The sequence below is a fragment of the Gymnodraco acuticeps genome, unplaced genomic scaffold (assembly GCF_902827175.1).
Source record: "Gymnodraco acuticeps unplaced genomic scaffold, fGymAcu1.1, whole genome shotgun sequence".
Taxonomy (NCBI): Eukaryota; Metazoa; Chordata; class Actinopteri; order Perciformes; family Bathydraconidae; genus Gymnodraco; species Gymnodraco acuticeps.
The window spans coordinates 82,158-107,742 of record NW_022990732.1 but is presented as its reverse complement, the minus strand read 5'-3'; the positions used below and the strand labels follow the sequence as shown (position 1 = coordinate 107,742).

At 41.0% G+C, this 25,585-nt stretch overlaps 1 protein-coding gene across 1 annotated transcript; it reads right to left on the bottom strand.

The window, feature by feature from the left end:
* Positions 1 to 15,827: 15,827 nt before the first annotated feature.
* LOC117556490 (thioredoxin-related transmembrane protein 2-B-like) lies at positions 15,828 to 24,345 on the bottom strand. Its single transcript, XM_034231816.1, is given in 11 exon segments — positions 15,828 to 15,945; positions 16,796 to 16,926; positions 16,928 to 16,993; positions 19,247 to 19,376; positions 19,459 to 19,524; positions 19,601 to 19,707; positions 21,365 to 21,397; positions 21,399 to 21,478; positions 21,620 to 21,733; positions 21,963 to 22,023; positions 24,041 to 24,345. Coding segments are annotated over 11 exon segments (1,095 nt in total). The 5' UTR covers positions 24,230 to 24,345.
* Positions 24,346 to 25,585: the final 1,240 nt, after the last annotated feature.

Here is a 25,585-nt window from a genome sequence, read left to right as displayed (position 1 = left end):
TAATATATTACATTTTGGGAAGTAACTTGCCCAACACTGCCTGTGAGGCCTCCTCCAAACAGCATAATAACCAGACTGTATCATTAAAACTAAGTACCCAGTTCTCGATCCTTGACTTTAGACAAACAATTCAAAAGACAACATGTATTTAAAGACCTATCTTTATTTGAAGGTGCCTCTTATCCTGAGATATTAGTTTATACAGTAATAGTATTGACAATCTAAAAAAACTGAGGCAACTCAACAGTCAACTTATATTTCTTATTGTCTAAAGCAGAGGTGCCCAGTACGTCGACCGCGGGGGCAATGCTGGTAGATCGCGAGTCATTCATAAAAAAAAAAATCCTGTTCCGTTAAAATGGAGAGGCGAAGTCACGCCCATCTACTTCCGGACCATGGGACCCGCCGGAAAGGCGAAAAATGTACATTGAATTCAATGGAGAGAGAACACGTATCTTTTGATCCCGTTTGAATTGTGCCACGAACTACACATATGAATGTTTGTCAATCTTAAACAATCATTTCCATGTCAAAAAGTCACATTTTGTCGTAAAACTGCTGAAATATAAGACATATGAAAAATACGCTACTACAAAGACTACAAATCCCAATCCCATTCTGGGTCGCGTAATGATGTCACAGGCATGCTCGGTGATTTATAATAAGACTTCGTAATTAAAGCGAAGAAGAATCTCATAACTGATTTATTCCCTCCAATAAATTATAGATCGCTAAAAATCAATTCACTTTTACAAGATGCCTGTGTGCTTTGTACCAGGTTGTAGTCATAAAAGTGATCATACCACTTCCTCCTTCTATCGATTCCCGTCTGATGAAAGGACCAGGAGTCGCTGGATCAGACATATCAGGTAATATCATAGGTAATATACATGTTGTGCATGTTCATGTGCATAGTCAAGTTAGCTACCTAGCTAGTAGCGACGAGTAGCGAGCACGTTAGTTAGCATTACTTACTTAGCCTTGTCATTTTTAGTAGCCTTACCATGAAGTTATTATTTTATTACATGAAATAAACCAAAATGTTAAACAGTAACCAAACATGATGGTAAGTATTTCGTGAAACATTTGAAGAGTAGCCTACTGGCGCCCTCCACCGGGTGCTAGAGGAAGCAGTTCAGGGAGAGTCGAAGGCAGGCATGGAGCTTGCTGACATTATTCTGGACGTGTTTCATTGTGATGACAGTGAGAGTGAGTCAATCTGTTTGTTGGAAAGACAGTCGTTGTGTGCTTATTGAGAGAAAATTGTTAGAAGAGATAATTATTCAAAGTGTTGTTACTTTAAAGTGTTGTTACTGGACCTTTTTCTCTTTTATTTTCTTTACCTCACCTGTAACTGCTGAGACGTTGAGGAACATGCACACTGACCTGCTCTGGCAACCTGATTTCCACTGGACGTAATAGTATTTGGTTATGGTATATTATTTATATACATCAAAGGCACAATGCACCCCCCAGAGACACACATGTATTGAGTGTGATATTTTGCATAGGTCATGTGAAATCATCTTTATATACTAGAAAACTGTAGGAGCGGCAACTTGTTTTGAAATTGAATTTTTAATATCCGATAATAAAGTTGATCTGTTTCTTTATTCTTCTCTCTTCCCAGCCTCCATCCATCACCATTCTCTGTTCCTGCAGGTCCTGCTTGCTAATCAATGCTCATATTTTTTTACACAATTACAAATAAAGTCATTGTATTGTATGACATGAAGTTGTGCTTCATTCAGAGTCAATAATAAATTCATTCTGCCTTCAACTGCGCAATGATTGTGGACTGCACCGACATCCATGTAGCTGCCCCTCAGTAAGATGAACCAAGCAAAGAGGGTCACCATCATGCCCAAGGACATCCAGCTGGACCCGCCGCATCCGCGGAGAGAGGGCTTAGACTGACCTGAGACCAGCACACCCAAACACAACGGCTCTTTTAAGAGCCACCTACAGTTTCAAAGAGTTGCAATCCTACGTTATTATAATGATTAAACTGGTTCATGGATCACTTAGTTTACTGAACCGTGATGAATGAAAGTGAAATGAGTGAGGTAGTGGTTTACTGAAGTTACAAAGACATTAATATATGAGTAACAGGTCAGTGTAAACACAAGCTTCTGTCAATTATGGATCATTCAACTATTATATAAAAATATGTAATAAAGTTCTAAAACAAGTATTCGGTATAATTCCTTGATAGCTTTTGGAGAAGGTTGTTTTTTAAGTTTACTAAAATCTATCGTTGTCAACTGTTTCACTTTATAAAAAGGGAACAGGTGAGTAGAGCATCATGAGTTTCTTATTCTGTCAGTAAATTATCCAAATGAATGTTTTTCATTATTTGAGTCAACCCTAAACAAAATTGATTGTACCTTTTAATGATGACCTTACATGGTCGGCAAAGTTAAATTAACTTCAGAAAATCAAAATCTGTTCTGAGAAAAAACTAATAAATGTTTAAAGATAGGAACTTGCCATCCCACTGAAAAACAGTCCGTAGAGATTTAAAGGCGTAGTTGTAGTTCAGTCCAACGTTTCATTTGGATTCATTTGACAACAGTCAACTATTTTCATAAAGAATATATATATTTTTCAAAGTCAACTTTATTGTCAATCTTACTCAGTTTGTGTTTATAGACAGAGAGATCAAAAAGATGTTTAAATAAAATTATACAATTTACAGATATGTATACAAATATATATATCCTATATACACCATCATTATACATGATGGTGTATGATGTAGAAGGAAAGTGTGGTAGGATAACAAGTAAATATAGAGTTACAATACAGATCCATGTTACAGCAAAAGATGGAATAACTAAGAAGCACGCAGTATAATAATAATTACATGCAACAATTAAATAACTGCTCAGCATCTCCACCACAATCCCAATCTGCTGTGTCCTGTTTTCCTCTCCTCTGCTAACACCCCATCACACATACGAAACACAACGCAGAGTCCGAGGGTGTTAAGAGTATGTTTATTTAAATGTCCTCCTCTCTACTGGCCAACACAGGGAGCATATGCTGGGTGTAGAATTTTTCCAGAGGAGGAGATTTCCATGCCATGCAGGGTCTTTGGGGATGGGGAGGATGATCGCCTCCTTCGTGGTCCACACAACAAAGTAGCAGAGACTCCGGTCTGTGATGTGCAGCTGCCCTTGGACCTGATGCCAGTATGGGTGATTCCTCTTGAGAATATATGACCCACCCTCCTCACGGAAGACAGAAGGATGGTAACTGGACTGCCTCCGCGATGGTCATGTTCCTCTGGCTGTTGTGGACACTTCACCTCCAGCAGGGCAGATGGCTGCACAAGTCCATCGGGTGATGCTCCCAAAACACCCGACTCACTCACAAAGAACCAGACTCGATTCGAACACTGTCACTTGATAGGCCTCCACAAAAGCCTTCACCCCTTCGGCCTCGTTTAGCAACCCCCCAGTTGACAGTTGGCGATGTCTCTGGCCAGTGGGTTGTATGTCTCCTCTCGCTGTTGGTAAAGTTGAGACACCGGCTGGACTACTTTTAAGTGCCAGGCTTCCTCCACTGGCACTCAACATCTGTGGAGCTGATATGCCACATGGCAAATATTGCCAATGCTGCAGCGTGGGCTGCATTTGTACATCTCCAGTGCACAATCACAGACAGCGCTCTGCATCGCGCCATCGTCTCCCATGCAGATCTGTAAAAATAAAGTAAGTACCATTTGTTAGCATGCTATAATAGATTGAATGAGCAATAATACAAGGATGGTCCGGATCTGGGGTGGGAGGGGTTTATATTTCCATAGTTTTTGTCCTCTTGTCTGTTGTTATTGTTTGTTTTTTCTGTATTTTTGTAATTTGTGTTGTATTGGTTGTGATTGTACATTGTATTTTCTAAATGTGTATGAATACATTTTTGAAAAACATTGATCAACAATAAAAAAAGGATTTGGTCAGGATCTAGACTCAGTGTGTAGTTTATTAATTAATCAATGCTCTCTACATTAGGAAAACACATACCAGTTGTACCAGAGGGAGTCACACACAGCTGTGCCTAGATCAGTGGTTCCCAAACGGTGTGCCGCGCACACTGGTGTGCCGTGAGGCAAGTCCGGGTGTGCCGTGGGATTTTGTGACAACCATACGTTATTATTGCAATATACAACTACACAAAAATAATTATGTTTTTAATTTACTATATCAGTACTTTGTAGGTTTATATGTACGTAATCTGCGCGACTTGTTCGTCCACATCTCCACGTGCAGTGCTGCATAAACATGGCTGAGTCAGCGATAACTTTCGAGGGGTGGAGGTATGCCCATTATTTTGAGTCCGTCCGAAGAATAGACAGGAATGTGACGGGGAGGTGCAAAACTGTGTCCAGGCCAGAAAGCTGTTATCCACTGCTGGAAACACCACGTGGTCAACCTCAACAAGCACCTGCAAAGAACACATGCTAAGGTGAAGCTAACGCACAGCTATTTCTTGTTTGTTTATATCACGTGGTCTGTTCTTCTTCTCTGTCTTCCGGTTGTTGCCTGTTTTGAATGACAAATACACACTACCGCCGCCTGCTGGTAAGGAAAGTTATTGCCACTCACGCGCAGTTCGTACGTGCTCGGCGAGTAAAGTAACGAGTAAAGTAACAAGTTACTTTATATAGATAGTAACGAAGTAGTGTAATATATTACTTTAAAAAAAAAAAGTAATATGTAAATATATTATATATTTTTAGTAACGACCCCATCTCTGGAGTTGGCGTTCTCTACTATGATTTACATGAAGAACAACAGGAGGTCACGGCTCTCTGTTGAACAGGACTTGCGAGTGGCCCTCTCCTCAGTGCCACCAAGGATTCAAAAATTCTGCGCCTCGACAGGCACATGTATCTCACTAATTTGTAAGTCGGCAACATATTTACAATAGCACATGTTTCAATGCTGATTGCTGAAATGTTACATTTATAATTTGTAGTTCAGGACCATGGACAATGCAGCTTCCTTGCATTGACAGTTCTCTGTGCTGAATTTCTGCTGAGTTTCCTTTGCCTCATTTTTAATGTTGTGACCTGTCTGGTTTAAATGAGTGTGTTGCTGCTTGATGAAGCCTAATTTGATAAAGTTTCAAATTAATTTCTGAAATATTTCGTTAATAAATATTTCATGAGTAATATAGTTGTCTTTGTCACATTTTATTTGGCATTAGTAAATAATTATGCACATTTACAGATATTTTACATGATATGAGTGATAACACGTGTTATAAGGGCTATTTTGCACAATAGGTGTGCCTTGAGATTTTTACTTGTCCTTTGGTGTGCCTTGGGCACAAAAAGTTTGGGAACCACTGGCCTAGATAACCAAAATCCTTGAATCTACACACAGCAAATAAACTCAAATGACACAACGAGAAAAAGGAGATCACACATACAGTATAGTCGATATAAAACTGTCCGCTTCAATCTGAAGAGCAACTCAAACAAAACACGGGAGTGTACCTTGTTCTTGTGAACACTAATGTTATCCACAGCATACACAGAGACCACGAAGTTCTTAAGGAGAAAACTAGTTGCTAAAACAAAACACGTTAGTGTACCTTGTTAGCTAATGTTAGCTAGCTGACATTAACATTACACATTGCACTCATATTACTCACCGAAACCTTGTAAAGCCGGTCCCGCATGCTGGCTCTTACAGAACCGACTAACTCCCCTTTCATATAGGTACAGCTCTCAACGTGCCCAGACTTGTAGTGATTTTCACCTCGTAAAATACTTTTATTCTCATTCTGAAAGAATGTGGTGAAATGTGCTAACGTGACGGCCATCTTTATGTTGTTCAACTTCTGACGCCAGAGACGCCGGAGTAGCCAGCGCCAGCCAATCAAATCCCGTTTCGGAAAATCGGACAGCTCAAGCCGTAGCCAATCAAACCGCGTCTAAGCTGGGAGAGATATCCCGCCGTTCATTTCTATATTTCAAAAAAAGATGGAGGAGAAACTAATTATCGCCGTAGCAAATCACCCGGTTTTGTATGACCAGACCCTCTTCACCTACCGGGATACAAACCGGAGGAACCAGGCATGGAGGGAGGTGGCAGAGACAGTGGGTGAAACTGGTAGGTTTTCGCCTGTTTGGGGAGTTTATATATATATATTGCTCCCATAAAATCCCCGGGGGTTTTTGCTTTGTATGTCGGGGGCGGGAGATTCATGTGATTGGTTGTTGGTCGCGTTGCTTGAATAAAATCCCCAAGCTTCAGACACGCCCAGCTCCAAGCTTTTTTTGAAGCTGTAGTGTGGACGCTCCGTTTAAAATGGGGGATGTTGGCTTATCTGGCGCCCGCAGCTCACAGCCAAAATGCGAGTGAGCGAGGGAGAGAGGGAGGGTCACGGTTCCGGCGCTGTTGTTATTAGCATCTGGTGCTAGCTGCTTTAACAGATATAGGAAGAAGATGTTTCTACAATAATGTGGAGGGAGAGTCCTCTCCAGTCAGACTGAGTGTTTAGATAGTTCACTTTAGTCCAGTGGTGTAGTGGGCGTTGGACGCGGGGGTACGCCGTACCCCCACTTATTTGGAGCATGATCTTTTTTTTTAATAGTCTAATAAATATAAAATCATTGCCAGTGTTATCAGTTGCAAGTGTGTATTTGTTGTAATAATGACAAAAACATAATACATTTCACAGTAATTAAAATGCAAAATAAAAACGATTTCCTTTAAGAATTATGATCCGTCATCACGCTCGTGACCCCGCGGCGAGCTGGGGGTGTGTCACCCCCAAAACACACCAGGAGCGTCTGCGTCGCGTTACGGCCGCGCCGCGGCGGTCGTAAGGATCGCGGCCACTCTAGTCAATGGGTGCTATTACACCACACGCGCCGGGTTACGGCTCAGACGCGTCCCAGAAGCGGCTCGGCGCAGCGCTTCTCTAAAATTAGGATGAATCCTATTTTTGCCGCGGCGCAGCCGTAAGGTAAACTCCTCCCCCCATCCCCCCGTAGTCTTTCAAGTAGGAGAATACATGCCAGCGTTCTCCTCCGGTTTACAGGCACTGTAAATGATATATTTATAGAATAATTATGATGATGAATGCATATTTTTTTACCACTAAAATACAGCAACACATCTTTGATTCATGTCGTTTATAACTGGAATATTACAATTATTATTAACTGTGTCTGTAGTCTACAACACAACAAAATAGGAAATAACAACAATAAACACGATTTAAACAGACACAAACATAAACCATTTAACTACGTATAGCCTACTTACTTGTAGAAGTACAAATGTCCAGGAAATATTCCAAAATCAACAACAACTGCGAGGCTGCACACACGACGCTCCGCTTCCGCAACGTTTTGAAACGCGTCTGGTTTGTGTTGTCGCAGGAGAAGGTCGCAGCGTGGCGCAGCCGCAACGTAACACGGCGCAGACGCTCCTGGTGTGTTTTGGGGGTCAGTCACACACCCACGGCGAGCCAGCCGATTTTGAGGCAGCTCTTTCCCTCAAGAACGCTAACGAAAAATCTCTATAATGGCAGGCAAACATTTTTTACTTGACTTCTTTTCTAGAAAGAATATCATTCACAAGAAGAAAGAGGCTAGCAGCACCGAAGCTACAAGTGAAGCTGCTACTAGTATTTCATCATCAGAAGAGCCGCCTAAAGACGTGGATAATGCTAGCACTAACGTTAGCTGCGCTAGCAACGTTCCCCTGGCTAGCTCAAGCTCACCTTTCCCAGAGGTACAGTATGGACGGAGGAGATGTGGCGGAGGAAACAAGAGGAATACCCGTGGATAGACTGCAAAACTGAGAAATTGGGCTGCAAAGTTTGTTCATCCATTGCGGATTTATCAGTCTTCAAAACTGTGTGTGTGTGTGTGTGTGTGTGTGTGTGTGTGTGTGTGTGTGTGTGTGTGTGTGTGTGTGTGTGTGTGTGTGTGTGTGTGTGTGTGTGTGTGTGTGTGTGTGTGTGTGTGTGTGTGTGTGTGTGTGTGTGTGTGGTGTGTGTGTGTGCGTGTGTGTGTGTGTGTGTGTGTGTGTGTGTGTGTGTGTGTGTGTGTGTGTGTGTGTGTGTGTGTGTGAGCAGCGCTGTCTGCTCATTTGCAATGTTGGCTGGCCTAATCAGAATAATTTCAAGTCCAGATTCAATGTTGTTTGCATAAGTAGGCTATATTTGTCGTTTCATTTATTTAATAAGTTAATTTCAGGACAACTTTGGGAATTTTGTTTGTTTGTTAGGACTAAGAATACCGGTAGTTTCTGTGGACCTGTCTGCCCGTTTTGTGAGTGCACTGCACGCGTGCGCACTTGTGTGGCATTGTTTGGGATTACCTAATTAAAATAGCGTCCCCCCAGTAAAAACATCCCCACTACACCACTGCTTTAGTCTAAGTTCAAACGGTTTGGTCACAATTTATGTAAACACATATTTCCAAGGCACTCCTTTATAATTATTGGGATAAACAGGTTTGAAATCATTCCAATGTATACTATAGGACAGTAACCAAAAATATCCTTTAAAACTGGAGAGATAAACAAAATTGCATAAATAAATAAATGTTAAGGTAAAATAAGATATGAATGAACAACACAAATACAATAAGTTACATTCATTTGTTATTGGCTATGGTAGGTTATTGGTTATGTTCACATACTTATTTGATTACATCCACTTGTCTAAGATGACAACAGAGACTTTCGACCCAAACCCAGCTGTTGACTTGTGGATGCAAGCAGCTAATCACAGACTCAACCAGAGAGAAAGAAGTAGGCCTACATCATCAGCTACCATGTCTGACAGAGAGGAAGACAGTGAGGAGAACAGTCAGGAGGGTAGTGATGACAGCTTGTAGGATTACTGGTCGTGCTAATGTTGTCTTGTGTTCACCTCTGCATGTGTGTTCTGTGTTCACCTCTGCATGTGTGTTCTGTGTTCACCTCTGCATGTATGTTCAGTGTTCACCACTGCATGTGTGTTCTGTGTGCACCTCTGCATGTGTGTTCAGTGCCGTGTGTCTGGCAAATAAAGTCAAGCCCCCCTCAAAAGTTACGGTTTATTTCATTTTAAGGATGAGCACCAAGCAACATCTCCAGGTGCTCCTTTGAGAACCAGGGCAAAAAAGTTATGTGCACCCCTGGATATAATTACGTTTTAAAGTTGTCGGCCTCTAGTGCTCCCGTTGAATGCAAACGTTACAGATGGTCGTTTATTCACAAATAACCCTCTCTGTAAAATCCTAAATTGTAGGATAGTTTGGCCATTAAAACGCTCTTTGATTAGATTTATAGCAAGAAGTATATATTGTACTTTTAGAATCCACGTCCAGTCGATATGTAGGATCTATAGTTTGATAGATATTACGAAGATGATTTGAGGTATGCGGCAAGCTTCCATGTAAAGTTACGGGTTGAAAACAGTGTTTCCGGTCTTGACGTTTTCATAATAAAACCAATGATCAAATGATTTAACAGTGATATCTGCAGTACTCATCAACTAAAAAACATCAGTTTATCCTTGTTAATTATACGACATTAATTGGTTTAAATTGTGTACAATTCTTTTGTGTTTTTCCCATAGGTTTTTCTCTTTCGATTCTGAGAGACACATTTCTTTTTTCAGAGGTTTTGATAGGCTGAAATCACGCCGCAATGCACGTCGGGATATGGTGTTTATGTGATATGAAATCGGAAAACATTTTTAAAAAATAAAAATAATACTTTATTCTGAGTGTTCTTGCTTTTCTCTTTGAAAGTCATCACATAACGGCATTGTAATACACGGTTCGGCTGCATTACATATTACATATCTGCCGTAGATATGTATTTAGAAGACTTCTGGACAAACTGGAAGAGATGCCGCCAAAACTGAATACGTGACGTGGACCATAAATATATCAACAATTAAACAACATCTTCCATTTCTTTTCACACAATACGTCTCCTTGCAGTATCAACACTAATTCGGCTGACTTTTATATTTGATACAATTGGTAGATAGGCTGTATTTACACCATAACGGTGCACAGCTGATAGAAAGGGACTTACTTAACGGAACTACCTTTCCAACTCCTCATGCAGTTGACTGTTATAGGTCTATGTAGGTTCATGGTACAATGCATAAGCTTCACATCGAGAGACTGAAACTGTATTTTCCTTTACCGTTCTGTTTTAATTTCACAATAAAGTTAATAGTCATATTATGTTAAATATTATTATGTTATATTAACTACACCACTGGTTTTTTAACCCGCACCGCCTAGTGGTTAAAGCACGTTATTGAATTTAGTTGTTAAATAAGTTATATTTGATGAAAACATTTAAATATTAAGAGTAGCCTACATACACAATAGGGGTCAATGATAGAAATATAGAATAGAAAATATCAAGAAGATACTGTGATCTCTACAATAAAACAGTTTAGTGCAGGACGTCCAAAGATATTAACAGGAGGATGTGCAAAACAGACAAACTGATAAGGCTGAATTTTACTCAGGTGTAACGAAAGTCTGATTTAAGGGTTGTTTATATTTCACATCATTAATCAGAATCTGCAAAGTAACAAAAATAAATGTAGTAGAGTAAAAATACCAGGTTGACCTCTGAATTGTAGTGGAGTAGAACAAAGTAGTACATGCTGCTGTAACAAAAACATTTCCCAACTTGGGATCAATAAAGTATCTTATCTTAAGATGATCGATGGCTACTGCCATATTTGCTAAATGTGCATCTGAACCTTGACAAGTGCATGTTTCAGGCTTATCAATTAACAACAGGAGGGGTCACAGACATAAGACCAGCTGTTAAATAAAGCTCTTCTGACCTTAGCTGGCATGTGGGTATATTAATGCTGCCCATTATGGACACAAGCACATTTCACCCATGTATTAATTATATGTTTTAAATTTGATAACACCACTGTGTTTCGTATCCCCTAAACCTGTAAATGTATACAGTTTAATACTGACAACTTCTAATTGTGGGAAATACGAAAACGTCTTTTAAAACTACAATTCCCAGTAGAGACGTGCCATAGAACATGTTGCGAAAAACACAATAGCCAGCATGTGTAATTCTGGGGGGGGGAGGGCTGGGCTGGACCCGTCCAAGTCCAGTTTTGGATAGTCTGGCGTGGTTCCATTCCATTTCAAAGAGCTGTTTGACACTCGGCGTAACCTTGTCGCACTGCCACTCCAACATCCAATCACAGAGCTTGAGGGCAGTAGCGTGGCGTGGGGAAAACATGAGGGGGAGCCAATAATACGTCCTTTCTTTTGGGTCGGGGGTGTGGTGGTCAATGCAATAACGTAACCAGATGAGTGATTACAGCACCCGGTATCATTTTACACACATTTGTATCATACAGATGCAGGACTTACACACGCCTGTTATCTAACCAACAGGTCAGCACGCACTCTCCAGCCCAAACTCTAATAAGCATTCATTCACAAACTAAATCAGGATACCTTTAACGTTTTACGTCCGATTCGCTCCTTTTATCCTCGCTGTACACAGCTCCAGTTTGGGCATTGGCCTGTCATCAGATTGTATTTGTTGTTGCTGCTGTAGCGGAAGTTTAATACAATTATTTTTGATTAAATACTCCACATCTCCACCCTCCATAATTGCACTTGCTTCAGTTGCTTGCTACTTTCTAACGGCGGTGAGAGTGGTGCAGTGACGCTATCTATCTTCTATCGATTAGATTTATGATTCGAAAATTATAAAAGTAGGGTAGACATGTGGATATTATCCGACTTAACTGGTAGCCCGAACATATCTGGTACTGACACCGGTGTCAGTACCAGATATGTTCGGGCTACCAGATATGTTCGGGTGTATTTCCGTCGCATCCGTCATCCGTCATATCCGTCATATACTCACCTCCCTCTGCTCCCAGCGCTCTACTGCCACACACCGGCCGTCTGCGGAACTGCAGCCGGAGGAACTCGGGACAGCTTGTTATGTGTGGGGTGCTATGGTGGGGTCCCATGTACTTGTGCACATAAATAATGTTTCTAGTTATTTACAATTAAAAAATATATATATTCTGCGTTACTTTAGCCAACACTTTTATAAGGCCACTAGATTAGATAATTACGAAATGTGTAGATAGAATACATATATTTCAGGTTGTTATTTTGTCATTATGTTTAATGTTTTATTTACCTTTTAGTATTTTTATATAGTATCTGAACTTTGGAGAGGAGTTGGGAGACACGAGACACATCAAATCACATCTACAGATCAAGGCGAAGCGAATGGACGTACTCCTAGCGTGAAAATGTTTGTGAAAACGTGTGCAAAGTCTCCGAAAATCCTAAAAATAAGCTCATATTTGAATTCATCATAAAAAAACACATCATTCAGTAAAAACAAGGCCCCACTGATCATCTACTCTCTGAGACGATTCCAGGGATGTCTGGCTTGAGTTTCGACCACCAGGGAAAGTGGACAAAAGTGCCCGAGATCAGCCTCTTAATTTACCCAGGGCCTAGTGCTTGGCTTTGGGCATGAACATTCAGGAAACTCCCCTGAGTATTTTATTAAATATCTGAACTTTGGAGAGGAGTTGGGGGACACACGACACATCAAATCACATCTACAGATCAAGACGAAGCTAGTGGAAGTACTCCTAGCGTGTGAAAATGTTTTGTGAAAAACGTGTGCAAAGTCTCCGAAAACGGAGCAGTGGCTGTGAAGCTAGCTTTGCGGCTAGCGGTTAGTTGTTATTGTTTGAAGTTGTTGCTATGGAAACAACATGACGGAGAAAAAATTAATATCTTCTACATAATAACGGACAAAGTAAAGAATGAAGTGTAGGCTATGCCTGTTTGAAGTTGTTGCTAAGGAAACAACATGACGGAGAAAAAGTATAATCTTCTACATATAATAACGGACAAGTAAAGAATGAAGTGTCGGCTATGTTTAAATGTTCGGAATTTGACCGTGATGGCCCTCTTGAGTTGGCGTAAAATATGACGGATGACGGATGCGACGGAAATACACCCGAACATATCTGGTAGCCCGAACATATCTGGTACTGACACCGGTGTCAGTACACCCGAACATATCTGGTAGCCCGAACATATCTGGTACTGACACCGGTGTCAGTACCAGATATGTTCGGGCTACCAGATATGTTTGGGTGTATTTCCGTCGCATCCGTCATCCGTCATATCCGTCATATACTCACCTCCCTCTTCTCCCAGCGCTCTGCTGCCACACACCGGCCGTCTGCGGAACTGCAGCTGGAGGAACTCGGGACAGCTTGTTATGTGTGGGGTGCTATGGTGGGGTCCCATGTACTTGTGCACATACATAATGTTTCTAATTATTTACAATTACAAATATATATATATTCTGCGTTACTTTAGCCAACACTTTTATAAGGCCACTAGATTAGATAATTACGAAATGTGTAGAATACATATCTTTCAGGTTGTTATTTTGTCATTATGTTTAATGTTTTATTTACCTTTTAGTATTTTTATATAGTATCTGAACTTTGGAGAGGAGTTGGGAGACACACGACACATCAAATCACATCTACAGATCAAGGCGAAGCGAATGGAAGTACTCCCATACTCCTAGCGTGAAAATGTTTGTGAAAACGTGTACAAAGTCTCCGAAAATCCTAAAAATAAGCTCATATTTGAATTCCCCATAAAAAAACACATCATTCAGTAAAAACAAGGCCCCACTGATCATCTACTCTCCGAGACGATCCCAGGGATGTCTGGCTTGAGTTTCGACCACCAGGGAAAGTGGACAAAAGTGCCCGAGATCAGCCTCTTAATTTACCCAGGGCCTAGTGCTTGGGCATGAAAATTCAGGAAACTCCCCTGAGTATTTTATTAAATATCTGAACTTTGGAGAGGCTCGTCCGACCGGCCCACTTCAGTACCGGCCCATCGGGATTCGTCCCGAACGTCCCGATGGCCAGTCCGCCCGTTAGACACACTAGGTTAGTGGATTGTTGTCACCCCTCTATTTGGCTTTGTCCAGTTGTTAGTAGTTCAGATAGTGAGGGTTTTTGTTTCAGAGGACAGATGTAGAGATAGGCCTGGTTTTGTTATACAAAGTAATTTAGTTTGGCACAATCTCCTTTGTCTCCTCCTCCTCACTCAAAGAGCATTTATGGTCAGTTCCTTGTTGTAAAAGGAATAAACATTTTGTTAACGTTTACGCTGACTCCTGTGTGTGCTACTGTCTCCAGGTCCCCTAGACCTTAGTGGGGACGTAACAATGTCAAATAAATGTAGTGGAGTCAAAAGTACAATATTTACCTCAAAACTGTGCTTGAGTAAACGTACCTTGTGAGCAGTGGCGGCTCCAGAGTATTTGTGTTGGGTAATCTATGGTAGGGCTAACCCACACAGTGGTGGGGCTCAAATCAGTATTTGCAATGTAATTACATACACGCTCCCCTTGACAGTGAAACGCCACGCGTGAGGTTTAGATTATTTCCCTGTCTCAATCCAAATTGAACTGTATGAAATAAAAAGGCACATTTGTCTTGTAGTAAATAAAAAGGGCGACCTGGAGCCAATCCTGCAATTTCCCCACAGGTGAAAGAGTTGACATGCTGAAAACCCAACCCCTGCAGGGGGGTCTGGGGGGATTCTCCCCCAGGAGATTTTTTGAAATACTAACATAAAATACACATTCTGGTACTCTCTTGAGAAGAAAAATAAATACATCTATTACTACACGACAAATGAATGCTATTTTAGTTTTGTGTTACTTTGTTCTGAAAGCTGAACCTGCTGCTCCTCACAGAGAGAAGAGGGAGAGGCTGTGAATGACTTTACATTGTGGATAAGGGTGGATAGCCCCCATTGTTCTGTGTGTCAAAATGAAACACAGCCCACACACCTATCAATCATCAAACCGTGGGGTCTTATTTCATTACGTGTTGATTTCTATCAACAAAAGTATTCTCGTCGGACTTCCTGCAACAACACCACGCCGTTATCGTGATTCTGATTGGCCAGAAGACATTAGCAAAGATGTTTCTATTGAGAAGACAATCAAAGTTTTCAAAACTGTTTCTAGTCTTCGGTATTTCCAGACAAGCTGCTACTGAAATCAATCTTACTAGCTGCTGTCTGTGCAATTTACTCCGCGCGAGTTGGCAGACTTTATTTTTCCTACTTTAACATAATTTTTCATGGTGGGGCTAAGGTGGAGCTAAGCCATTTCTTGGTATGGCTGTAGCCTACCCCAGCCATACCCGGGAGCCACCACTGCTTGTGAGTGACTCTCCACCACTGGTGTACAGTACATTATAACTACATCAGTGCAATGAAACACTCTTCGTTAAACAGTCTGCTGTATTGGACTCCTGTGGACAGGTGTGTGTCTCCCCGAGTGTAATGACACACACATAGGTTCAGTTTGTTCCCATGTGTATGAATAATGGAGGCTGAGTTCATGAACACATTGTTTTATTGCATGAAAAACAAACAGGCTCCTGCCTTCATGTACAGCAGCAGATTCACACAGCCTTGGAATGCAGCTCAAATGAAATGCAACATGACAAAAGGTCAAATCAAAATCACAATAAGCGTACAATACAAAATTATTATTAAAAAAAAGGATTAAGGAATAAAGTCAGTGTCTCAAAAAGCTCATTCAAACACTTCCTGTGTGCGTCTGTTAACAGTTTACTACAAGAAGAAAAAAGCTCAAAATCATGATGAGGAATGTTAGCGGGAAATGATGTGAAATAAATCTAGAGTAAAGAGGAAGTGTGTTATTAGGAACAGACTGCAAAAATACATCATGATGCTAACCTGACAACAGTATCAGGATTCAGCCAATCAGTGTGCAGGACAGGCTCCGTGCACACAGCAGCATGACGGTGCCGGAGAGACCGACCATTATAGCATCTCCCAGAGAGGAAAACTGTTCAGTTAAGCTGCTCTTCATCCTGAGGATGTTGTCAACAAAAAAATAGTCATTTAGAACAGTTATTGTAACCAAAGCGATAAACTGTAGAACACGGAGTACCACTGAGCGTGTATAACTAACAACAGAAAAATAAAGGTGAGCTTGTTGGCAAAAGAAAAGTAAAAAAACATCAGTATAAAAGAGAACGCTCGTACACCGAATACAAAAGCAACAGCTGGGTTCTGAGTTCTGTCACCACCCGACTCATGTTAACGTGTAACCAGCGCTCCAATCACTGGAAATGTGTTATTGTGTTTACATTAATGTACAGTTATTCAGAAAATCATTTGAAAAATCTACTCTAATTAAATTAGTTGAATAAAAAATGTAGAACAACAAAGTAGCATCACATTCTGTGCTCCCTTACTGCCCAGTTAGTAAGAAGTCCCGCCTCACTCAGATTCACAGCTATAAAGGGACAGGGGGCTCTCCTGGGGGGGGGGGGGGGGGGGGGGGGGTAAGGGTAAAGCAGGAGCTCTGTCTGCTGCAGCTCACACACCTTAGAGAGGGGCCGCTCACCACACACTGCTAGAGAGCCAGAGCATCCCTTCAACCCTCACACGGGGGGGGGGGGGCTTACAATGAAATATACTGGAGCAGGTTTTAGCACCCCCACCCAGAACTATTCTCCTCTGCAGCTCTGTATCTTTATAGAGCTGCTGTTATCGGGGGTTATATGTGGGTTCTAGTGTTAAAGAGGCGGGGGCTACTGTGGCTGTTTTCATTGCACCCCATGATCCACACCTGAACACTGGGGGGGGGGGGGGGGGGGGAGCAGCTGGCTGGGACCACATGTGCCATCCAGACGTGAAAGAACTAAGAGTGGTTACAATCCGTCCTTATTTGTCCTTCTTGGACCTCGACCACGCCCTCCTCCGGCGGGGGGTCCCGGCTGGCTCGGAGCTCGTCCTCTTTCGGGGACGGGGGGGGAAAACTGCGACTGCATGAGCTGGTCCTCCTTTGCTCTTGTTGAGCTTCTTGGATTTCTGGTAGAGCTCGTTCAGGTTGAACTCTCGGATGATGTTCTCCTGGGGAGACAGAGAGGTTAGTGATGCCACTTTATAATCCAGATCAGGGGGGGTGTTACGGTAACATTGTTTCATGCACTATTTTTTACTGCTGTGTTTTATATACTGGCTTATTATATTTATTTACATTTGAAATATAAACGGTAATGTTTATTATCACTTTTTTTAAAGAAAGCATTTGTTTATTTGTTTGTTGGTGTTACAACTTAATTACACATCCACAAGTTGTGTGTGATGATAGATAGAATAAATCAACTAAATGCTCGGTGTGTGTGTTGTTTATATATCAAAGGCTGTCTATTACAGTTTCACATTATATTTGATGACCATTTGTGGACTACAACACTCTACAGTGGAGGGCAGCCCTCCTCACTACACAAAGCAACAAGGTCTGATTGCAGATGAGGTCATTGTTGATCCACTTGCGGCGTGCACACCGACACACAGCGACCAGAGGTTTGAAAATCTGAACGACAGTGGGCTGAAGTGACTTTAAACAGTTACTGTGGCCCAATCCCAAACCCTACTCCTACACCCTACCCCTCCGTTTGCGCGTTCACGCGGAGGGTCCGCCACATTGAGTGCTGTTCCAAACCAACGAGTGTGGAGCGGTGTGGAGGGGGAGTGGGCTATCAAGCCCTCAAACAGCGAGTCTGCAGCGATGCTGACTTGAGACCGGTCTCTACCTGACGTGAACATTAATAGAATATCACCTCCATCTTCAGAGCAATCTGACTATTATAACATTAGCGTTAAGAAAGCTTACTTAAATATCTGCCACAACATAAGTAACCGGATCAGAGTAACATTAAAAGGTGGATATGCGAGTGTGAAGAGATATGTTTTGAGGCGTGATTTGAAAATGGGGAGAGAGTCAGTGTTGCGGATGTCAGGTGGGAGGGAGTTCCAGAGGCGGGGTGCAGAGCGGCTGAAGGCTCTAGATCCCATGGTGGTTAAACGGAAGGGGGGTGCAGTGAGGCTGAGGGAAGAAGAAGATCTGAGTGTGCGGATGGGTGTGTTGATGTGCAGGAGGTCGGAGAGGTACAGAGGAGTGAGGTTATGGATGGCCTTAAAGGCGAGGAGCAGAATCTTAAAAACGATACGGGATTTGACGGGGAGCCAGTGAAGCTGCTGAAGAACATGAGTGATGTGGTTAATGGAGGGGGTTCTGGTGACGATGCGGGCGGCAGAGTTCTGAACCAGTTGAAGTCTGTGGATGGATTTGAGAGGGAGACCAAAGAGAAGGGAGTTACAGTAGTCGATGCGGGAAGTGACCAGGGTGTGAACAAGAATGGCGCTGATCTGAGTCAGCTGAGCCGTATCTGGCCGTGCAACACTCACAGTGTCACATACTGTAAGCAGAAGTATTATTTTAAGCAACACATTAAGTTGACGAAACACTCGAGTCAAATGTAATTAAAGTCAGATCGTGTCTTAGACGGTGCAGTGATATCATAAACCTGTTAATGTACGCATTCAAACACTTGTTCTGTTACCAGCTGTATTCACCTTGCAGGTGCAGCTCTGTGGCTTTGATCCTGGATCAAGTGTTTAAGTCATGGATGTTTAAAGTTTAACTTCTTCATATTTGACTAGTATTAAAGTTCACTTTTCATTCAGGAAGTATGACGCTGCGCTGTCAGTACGCTTGTCCATGTTTTTGATTGGTCAAATGTTGCTAGCCCCGCCCCTTTCATGTGAACGCGCACTCAGCCGGACAGAGAAACCCTGGCTTGAGTTACCGAGTTGATAACCAGCATCGTAGGACCGCTTAGCGAGAGCGCGTTTGTTTTGGGTTAGTTAAGCCGGGTAACTCAAACATATCCAGGGTCTGTTGAACCGGCTTCGTCGTACAGGGCACAGGTAACAGCGGCTTTGCCACTCTGTGCAGACAGGTCAGCAGGCTGGGCAGTAAGCAGCTGCGCTCATTTGTCCAGACTCAGATCGCATCGAAATATTTACGGACGATAGTTTGTCGGAAAATATTTCCATTCAAACTAAGTATATTTAATTCCTTCACTTGCATAGTTTGTGCAAACAATTAACCCATAATAAAACTTTGTTGTCAATATTTATAAGCTAATAGTTTCAATAGAAATGTTTATTTGTAAGGGTTGGATGGACATTATATCTAAATATAAACCAGCTCTTATCATTGCAGTAGCATACTCTTTGTCCCACATGTGGCTGGTTGGCAGCTTTAACTGAGAAAGTTATTTATATACATTGTATTGACAACATGATGAGCCTGACCTCAGTGAAGCTCCAGGACACGGCTCTTCCCTTCTTGTCCACCTGGGGGCGGCGCATCACCTCCTTCCCGCCCTGGAACAACACCAGGGAGGGCAGCTGCTTGGACAGCGGGGACGCGGACACCTTGTACCTACACAACACATCATCATCAGTCCTCACTACAGAAGTCAACGTAGGACAAGACTTGTTGAAGACCGAATGAAAGGTCGTACTTTTTGGAAACCTCTCCATAACGTCCGATGTCCACTTTACCGAACTTGAGACCGGCGCAGTTATACCTGGAACACAGACAGAGGAAGTTACTCAGAGAGCTCGTGTTGATGTGAGGGACTTCAGCCTGGGACCGAGTCTTACTTCAGGGACAGATCAGCGTAGACGGAGGCAAAGGACTGGCACTCTGGAGACCAGTTGGCGAAGAATTCAACAATCCAGGTCACACGAGGGTCTCTGTCCAACTCATCCTGGACACAGACAATTTGGATTTACTTATAAAACACATGAACAAAACTGGGGGGGGACAGTTTTCCCCACAGGCTATAAGACTGCATCACTTCCCCTTAATCTGTTCATAACATATATCTGTGTACAGCTCATTATTACAATAAGCAGTATTTTATTTTTATCTTATTCTATTTTACATATAAATAGTTGACCTTCATCATCATCATCAGTCCTCACTACAGAAGTCAACGTAGGACAAGACTTGTTGAAGACCGAATTAAATGTCGTACTGTTTGGAAACCGCATTTGACCGATTATCGGTATCGGCCTTTTTTTAATCAAATTGCCGATAAAACTTTGACTCTGATGCGGCCGTTTCTCTGGCTGCAGTACTCTGTGTACACGAGCAACGTCCCGCCCACAGCGCTATCTGATAGGCTATTACTGAAGAGCCAGCCAGAGAGGCGGGACCTTCTCAGATTACAGGCAGGTGCGAAAGAACGCAGACACAGACTGAAGCAAGCAGCAGCCATGCATGTGTTAAACCGAAGTTCAATAAACATCCCTATCCCCTATGCTGAAGCTGCGAGTGGAGCCTCGCAGTTTTTCAGGTTGATATGTGAAGCTCATTAGCTAGCCAACATGTATCTAGCAAATGTTTAGCAACATATTAGAAGTGAGGCTAGACTAACGTTAGGTCTACTGTAATAGCCTCACTTTTAATAGTTTGCAAAACATTAGCTAGCACTAGTGTTTTACAGTTGCTAGCAGCTTACTGAGATGTTATGCTAGATAGACAGGCATTGTTTTGATATAATAAATTAAGCATTATTGTTAGTTAAGCATGTCAGCCTGCAGCCCCACTTCTTGTCTCTCTCTAACTCATTGCAGATGACTGCACTAAAGAAAAGGGCACAGAGAGGAAACCAGTTGTAAGATGTTTAAAAGTTCATTAAACATAATATGCTTAAATGCATTTCAAAGAAGTTGTGTTGAGTTGTGTTGGAGTTTGTGTTATTCTACATTTTGACACCAAGATTTTCTGATTTGACTGCAAATGTATATCGGTTCCAAATATCGGTTATCGGTCTCCTTGATTACTAATAATCGGTATCGGCCTTGAAAAAGCCATATCGGTCGATCCCTAGTCCATAACGTCCGATGTTCACTTTACCGAACTTGAGACCGGCGCAGGTTGCACATTGTGTCACTGGCACTAAACTCTTGCAGACTTTATTTCTTCGTGTTTTATTGTTTCACGTATCAGGCTTATTCTATGTCACAGTGCTGGAGGAGCCTGGGACTTCAGATGGGTAATGCCAAAACTAATGTTCATATCACAGCAAGATTCATGTTTGAAAGATGGTCACCATTGACACAGCTCATACCAGAACTCTAGTCAAACCTTTTTGGCCCTCCTTTCATTTCATTTCATTCACTGTATTTGTGGTTATTGTTTGGGTTATATACTATCATAAATATATACAGTTATTGTATGGTTCATTCACTGTTGTTAAGAGAGGTGCAGTATGCGTACTGCTCATCTTTGTCCTAATAACGTCCGGAGGAGACCATGGAAGTATTTATATAAATTGTAATTATACGTATGTTTAAAAAAAAAACAAAAGGATAAGTAAAAATGGACACACTTCTACACTACGGATGTTTTTACCTCACATCGATGGTTTTGTCGCTGAAGTACTGGATGTACCTCTGGTCCCATGTAGAGAGGAGGCTTACAGGTCATCAGAAAACACTGAGACAACAGAGAGGGAAACATGAGGGGCTCGACTTAGAACACAGAAGATATAGTATATCCTTGCAGACAAAGTGGCATAGGAACTTGAAGTAGTGGATAAACATCCACTATATTTGTGTTGCATTTTGAATTGGATTGTTGACGACAGGAAGCAGTGTGTGAGGTGGACTGACCGATGCAGAGCGTCAGGTACAGAAGGCCTATCCTGATGTCCAGCCTGAAGAACAGGATGACGTTGGCCACTTTGCTGAACAGGATGATGTTGCCCAAATGCTGCTCCACCGTAACTGCAAACATACAGAAAGGCTCATTCTTTGTCCAAAACACATCCACATCAGCAGGTTCATGACGCTCATTTGAAATCCTGAGCAGCACAGGTATATGACTGTTAAAGAACCATGCATTAGTTTACTCTGACTTCCTGAAGCCGCTTCTTTATCAGCCAGGCATCAGACCAATGCCATATATTCATAATGCTGCTCAGGAGGAACTCTGAGAGTAAACAGGATGACTCACTCGCTCGTCTGTTCTTCATCATGACAATGGCACTGAGGAACATGAGGATCTCCACCTCCCTCTGAGAACACAAACAGAAACTCTGTTATCCAACCAGAGAGCTTAGGACATGTCGGGACACTGATGTCATGTTTAGTGTAAATACTGCACTGAAGTCAGTATGAGGGACAAGTGACAAAGAGAACTGCTGACAGAATGTGTACCTCTGAACATGACACATTCACAAGAAGGAAAAGACTGAGTCTAAATCTAATGTTGCATAGTGTACTTAGAATATGGCACCACTATTAAAAAAATAAGGCAATCAAAATCGATAAATATTTACTTGAAATATTGTCTTTTGTGTTTAATCATTATTTTGTACCTATGTACCCCTGAAATCAATGTTTTGTGTGTGTATATATATATAATACATATTCTTGAATAAAGGAGAAAAAAAGGTTCTTCATTTGGATTCTTTGAAGAGGTCCAAACAGGTCACATTCCATAGACAAAAATAGTTAGTTATTCATTCTTTGTATAGTTAGGTGTATGTTAACGGTAAATTAATTTCATAATTAGATTTCTGGCATTACATAACATGATTCATTCACTTACTAGTTAGTACTAATGGTTCAGTTTGGATCCGTGTCTTCTAACGTTATCTAGCTCAAACTCAAACATTACTGAATGGATCAACGTTACTGTTATTCATGTCCTGAATTCTGTAACTAACCTACTGCACTGATCACATTTCATTTGGTCCAGGATAACAAACAAACTGACACAAGTTGAGTCTTTTTTTGAAATCCCTCTATGTGTTTGGAAACCACAGAGAAGACATTTACAGACTTTACTGTTATTAACATATATGAAACACAAAACAGTGTAAAAGAACATGCACATTGTTTAATGAATGTGTTTATAGAGACATTATGGTTAGTGGTGCTCTTTCTAGCATAACAGCTACCTTGGTGCTGACGTAGCATCTAGGCTGCTGCTAAGAAGCTGTGGCAGTGCTAAGCTTGTGATTGGCTCAGGCAGGTGTGTAGGCGGGACCTTCATACTGTTGATTTGCTATCAATTATAGCATTATTTCTGCCAAATCAATACTTAAATAGTTTATAGGAATTGATGAATACCACATTATGAAGCCTTTATTGGAAATTCCTGTAAGAATTAAATATGTGACAAATAAACACTTTTTAAATTCATGATAAAAACGATTTCATAAATGAAGAATATTTGTCTCACTTTGTTAATAAGTAATCAGACACTGGTTGTGTTGTAATGTAAAGTGTGTCCTGATTAAAACCTTTAAATACATTTGAGTTCAAATGTACTAAATAAAACGACGTGGTTGGAAATCACAAGATTACAATGAAAGCAGATCAAGTATATATTTCCCGGCCCTAAACGGGGGTTTTAATGATTTAGTGAAATCTTAGGAGCTTTCTTGAATATTGGGGAAACACAGGGCAGACGGTCAGTGACAGACTGGTTTGGGGATTGTTGGATATATTACAATGAACCAGTTCTTTTTCTTGGATCCTATGAAGAGGTCAAAACAGGTCACATGGTTATTCCACAGAAACATACTAATTTATTCATGGATATTCTTTGTTTAAGGTGTATGTTAACAGTACATTAATTGCATTACGTTTAAATAATAATATGATTAATTACTAAATGATAAATTATCATTTTTCATTCATTCGTTCGATGGTGCAGTTTGGATCAGTGATGTCCTCTAACGTTAGCTAGCCAACTCAAACCAATCCTGAAGGGATCAACGTTACTGTTATTCGTGTACTAGAATAAACGCTGATTTACAATGAGCCGTATTTAGTATACATATCTTAATTAATTAGTGTGATGCATTACGATGAGTTTTTGAATATCTCTGGCAAAAAGCAAAAGACTATGAATTTGCAGGTTTGTGACCATAGTTCGGCCTGTCATTCTCCCTGTAGCTAGCAGCTAATGACACCTGCCAGCTAACGCTTGCTCTTGCCGTAAACCTGCCCGATTACCAGCTCGCTAGTAACTTCATACGGTACCTATTATTACAATATGTACAATTATAAATGTCTACGGACCCAGTCGAAGTCGCAGGGGTTGCCGTCCTCTCGCTGTGTGTTCAGTTGGTCGCAGATGCCAGGCGTCTTTCGAACAGCTAGAAAGGCTATGGACATAAATAGAGAGGCTACATAGTAAGGCTTCAGAAGCCACTTGTACACCTGCGGCAGGTGGTACAGGAACGCAAATAACGTCGTTAGTAGAGCCATTTTCTGTAAAACTGTCGTCGGCCTATAACTAACACTGTGAATGCAGCCCGAGAACACCGAAGCTGGCAGCCAGTGATGAAGCAGCTAGCTTAATATGAATGTCTAGTTGCTAGCTTTCTCCGTGGGAAAGTCGCCGGAAATCCAACTTCCTGTTTACGATGTTCAAAATAAAAAAAAGCATGCCCTGTGTGATATTTAAATGCAATTCAATCTAATTGTAATATAATCAAAGAATAAAGAAGTTCAATATTTTTATTTTACACATTTTATGTATGTTTTTATTTAATTTACTCTAACTTTGCACCCATCTGAAAATAGAATCGCTTTTAATGTGAAGGTGGGAAACCTCTCTTCCTGTGTAACTGTTGTTACTTCTTGGTAGCTTCTTTTGGCTATTCAGTTTGCAGTGTGCGGACTGCGGAGGTCAATCAGGACGAATGTGTTACCAGACGCTGATTGGTCAGGAAAAAGTACAGGTCACAGCTGATTGGTTCAAAATGATACAATGCAATATTACATTTAGCTTACTGCAGGATCTCAAGCTTTGATTTTCTAATTGTGGGTGCTATTTCAACTAAAGTTGCATAACATTAATGCACATCATGTGAACACAATGTTATTTTGTAATACTGTGAGTCATGATCATCTCACTGGATATATTTTGCACATATCTGCACAGCCCTCCACTTTAAATATAATATACTGCAGTTCTTCATATATTGTCATATATTCATTGTTCAAATTTTTTATTTCTTTAAAATATTTAAATTAGGTGTCTTTGTCTTTATTCTTTTTTAATGTTAAATATTTTTTTTAATATTCTTTCTTTTTATAATCGTGATATTTCTTTACCTTCTCTCACAACTTATTATATTATGTTGTTTATGTTTGCACCAACATACACCAAAGCATATTCCTTGTGTGTGTAAATGTACCTGGCAATACATGAATTACATAAGTATATAAGTGCACACAAAACTGTCCATACATACACATTTTATAACAGAATAATTATCATTCTGAAAAATCGGTTTAATGAATTGGACTTATGCGTTGCTCAAATAAGAGCTTTAGAAAATTAGCTACTTAGTATTAATTGCATTCTTATTCATACTGTTTGGCTTCTTATGGGGAGTCATATTGATGCAGTTCTTGGATTATAAAAAAAAAAGATCTAGGAAAAAAATCAATAAAATGTGGTTTGGAGTCAGCACATCTTTTCTTGTGAATGTGGAACCAAATATACGGTATATATACTATAAGAAGAACATATGATAATACAATGAAAAACATCACTCCAAATGTTTGTTGTGTTCATATTGTGAATGCACTGAATACAATCCACCAGAGACAAAA